This window comes from Trichosurus vulpecula, chromosome 8, assembly GCF_011100635.1.
Source record: "Trichosurus vulpecula isolate mTriVul1 chromosome 8, mTriVul1.pri, whole genome shotgun sequence".
NCBI lineage: Eukaryota > Metazoa > Chordata > Mammalia > Diprotodontia > Phalangeridae > Trichosurus > Trichosurus vulpecula.
In genome coordinates, this window is record NC_050580.1 from 184,566,792 (window position 1) to 184,569,894 (window position 3,103).

Consider the following 3,103-nt stretch of genomic DNA (forward strand, 5'->3'; position numbering starts at 1 on the left):
TGAGTGAATGAGAGAAGTCTTGACAACAGTTGAGAATCTTGTTATAATTGACAGCTCAAAGATTTGCTTGAAGAGTTAACAAGTTGAGTATGATACTTCCAGGCTATAAACAATATAGAAAGGCTTTAGTTGAACAGATGGAAAAGACAAATATGGGAAAGAAAGGTACTGAAGACTCTTTGCAACAAGTTAGATCCATATATGATAAAAATGTAATAGAAGTACATTACAGGCCACCAAATGAGGGCAAAGAGGCTTAGTTAGAAATGAGGAAGGAGCCTGGGGGAAAATGCACCAACAAAATGAACATTCTCAGAATTTTATTGCTTTGGTTTACCTTAATTTTCAAATGTAACAATGTGCATATACATATACATACATTTAGAGAAAAAGAGACACATAGATATCAATATATGAGTGTGTCTTTAGATAAGTAAACATAGGAGAACAGGAGTAAAGGTCAAAATCTATGCAAACTCAAAATGAGACAAACCAAAAGGTAATTTCAGAAGCTCTTTGTAAGAAGTCCAAAACCAATAATAAGATCTTTAAAAATATCAAATATGCAATACTCATGGTAGTTATACTTTAATTATCAAAAAATATATTTACATATTTCTTAATGGGAACAAAAAGCAGAAGGGGGTCATGTTTATTTTTTTTTTGGACAAATAGCGATTTCCCAGAATGAATAATTCTGGAACAAGAAAGGATAATGTCCTGAAGCTGGTAAGAAGGGGTTAACAATTATCCCTAACTCTCTCCTCATCTTGAAGTACTTGAAACTGATAACCAACAGCACTTTCTTGAAATTGTCTTCACCAGAAAACATTCTCTTCCCTCCCTGTCTTTTTGTCTGTTTCTAGCATTAACTTTTTGTCCCTCTTCACTGTACTGTCTTTGCTCTTGTCAATCTCATCCACCTCCAGGGTTTTTACTATGATCTATATTTAGACACCTTCTAAATTTACACCTCCAGTGTCAGTATTTCTCCCAACTCCATGCCTATATTCCCAACCGACCACTGAATATTACCACTTGGAAGTCTCTAGGACCTCAAACTCCACCTGTCAAATATTAGCCCATGATCTCCTTCTACAAACAAGCTCTTCAATAAGACTTTTTGGTTCTTCTAATGAGAAAAGTTCATGTTATAAAGTCATTTAAGAGATTTTCCTAAAACTCCCAATCTGGCTACACAATTTCCTCATTGCCACCTTCATCTCTTTGTTCCTGAATGTATAGATGACTGGATTCATAAAAGGAGTGATAACTGCATCAAAAATGGCAAGAAATTTATCCAAGCGTGATGTGGGGTGTGGCCATGTATAAATAAAGATCAAAGGACCAAAAAACAAAACCACAACAGTGATATGAGCTGACAGAGTGGAGAGAGCCTTAGAAGAACCACCTGAAGAATGCTTCTGAACAGTGACCAGGATGAAAATGTAGGAGATCACCAAGATGAAGAAAGAGCCCAATGAAATGAAGCCACTGTTGGCAGTGACCATGAATTCCAGTCTATATGTGTTTGTGCAGGCAAGTTTGATGAACCGAGGAAGGTCACAATAAAAGCTGTCCAATTCATTAGGGCCGCAAAATGGCAGATTAACAACAAAAGCCAGTTGAATCACTGAGTGGATGAAACCAATAGTCCAAGCAGCCACCAGAAACACAGTGCACATTCTTGGACTCATAATAGTCAGATAATGGAGAGGTTTACATATAGCTACATATCTGTCAAAGGCCATGACTATAAGTAGCACCATTTCAACACCACCAATCAAGTGAATAAAGAACATCTGGGTGATGCAGCCAGAGAATGAAATGACTTTGCTCTTTTTGAAGAGGTCACATATCATCTTGGGGGTAGTCGCTGAGGAAACTCCCAAGTCAATGAAGGAAAGATTGGCCAGCAAGAAGTACATGGGGGAGTGTAAGTGAGGGTCAGAAATCACTGTGAGCACAATGAGGGAGTTTCCCAGCATGCTCGCCACATAGAATATAGAGGACAGAACAAAGAGGAAAAGCTGGATATACCAAGAATTGGAGAGTCCCAGGAACACAAACTCAGATACCACAGTGTGATTGGTTCTGCTCATCGTCTTAGCAGCACTGCATCTGTAGCCACCTTTAGGAAGAGAATGAAGAAAGAATCCAAATTATTGGGAATGATATTAATCTTCCAGAATTCAATTCAACAAATATTTATTATCAAATGCCTACTGTGTATGATGCATAACCAGTTCACATTATGGAAACCCAGCCTTGCCTCATCATTTCACAGCAAAATAGCAACCTTTTATCCTATGATTACATGAAGCCTGGAGGGCACTACCAAAGAGCACTGTTTTCAATTAACATTATGGTCTCCTATAACATTTCTCCAATTCTTGTCTGAAAGAATTGGGCAAGAACAGGAGTAGGACTGATACACAGGAAAAGGATTTGGAGGAACAGGCAGGGTGATGAGTGAGAAGGAAAAGGAGACAAAGATGAATACACTTCATATCTATTGTAATTGACCTAAATTCTCTGAGCTTCTGGTTTCTCATGTGTCAAACTGGGATAACACTTCCTGCATATGTCTTCAAGCACTGTGAGGAACAAAAGAACATTCTGCAAGGGTATAGCATGTGAGTATGGCCCCTAGAGCCCCTTACTCTTTCTCTTTTCTCTCCAAGTTGTCTTACTTGTCCAACCTACATTCATTCTGTCAGGTTGGGGGGTTCCCAGAGAAGGTAGTCATGCCCTCCATTGCTATAACACTCAGGATCCTAGAGACAGCACTGGTTGGGGGGAATACATTCCTCTTGTTCCTACTCACAACTGTAGCTCTTGAGACACAACCATTGTGCTTCCATTTAACAAATCAGCCAACATGACAGTATTAACTCAATCAAAAACATTTACTAAACAAAAGACAAGTTAGAAGGCAGAATGGAGTGAGGAGAGACTTGTGATAGGCAGACCCACTAGCAAGCTATTGCAATAGTCCAGGCATGAGGAGGTAAGGGCTCGTAGCAGGATGGTGGTGCTTTTAGAGGACAGAAGGTAATATATTCAATAGATATTGCAAAGGTGAAATAGACAAGAGAATTAA

General features: G+C 38.8%; 1 protein-coding gene across 1 annotated transcript; it reads right to left on the reverse strand.

Moving 5' to 3' along the window:
- Positions 1-658: 658 nt before the first annotated feature.
- Positions 659-2,102, reverse strand: LOC118828759 (olfactory receptor 4F3/4F16/4F29-like). Its single transcript, XM_036735609.1, has one exon. The coding sequence runs from the start codon at positions 2,100-2,102 to the stop codon at positions 1,164-1,166; it is 939 nt and encodes a 312-aa protein (XP_036591504.1). The 3' UTR covers positions 659-1,163.
- Positions 2,103-3,103: the final 1,001 nt, after the last annotated feature.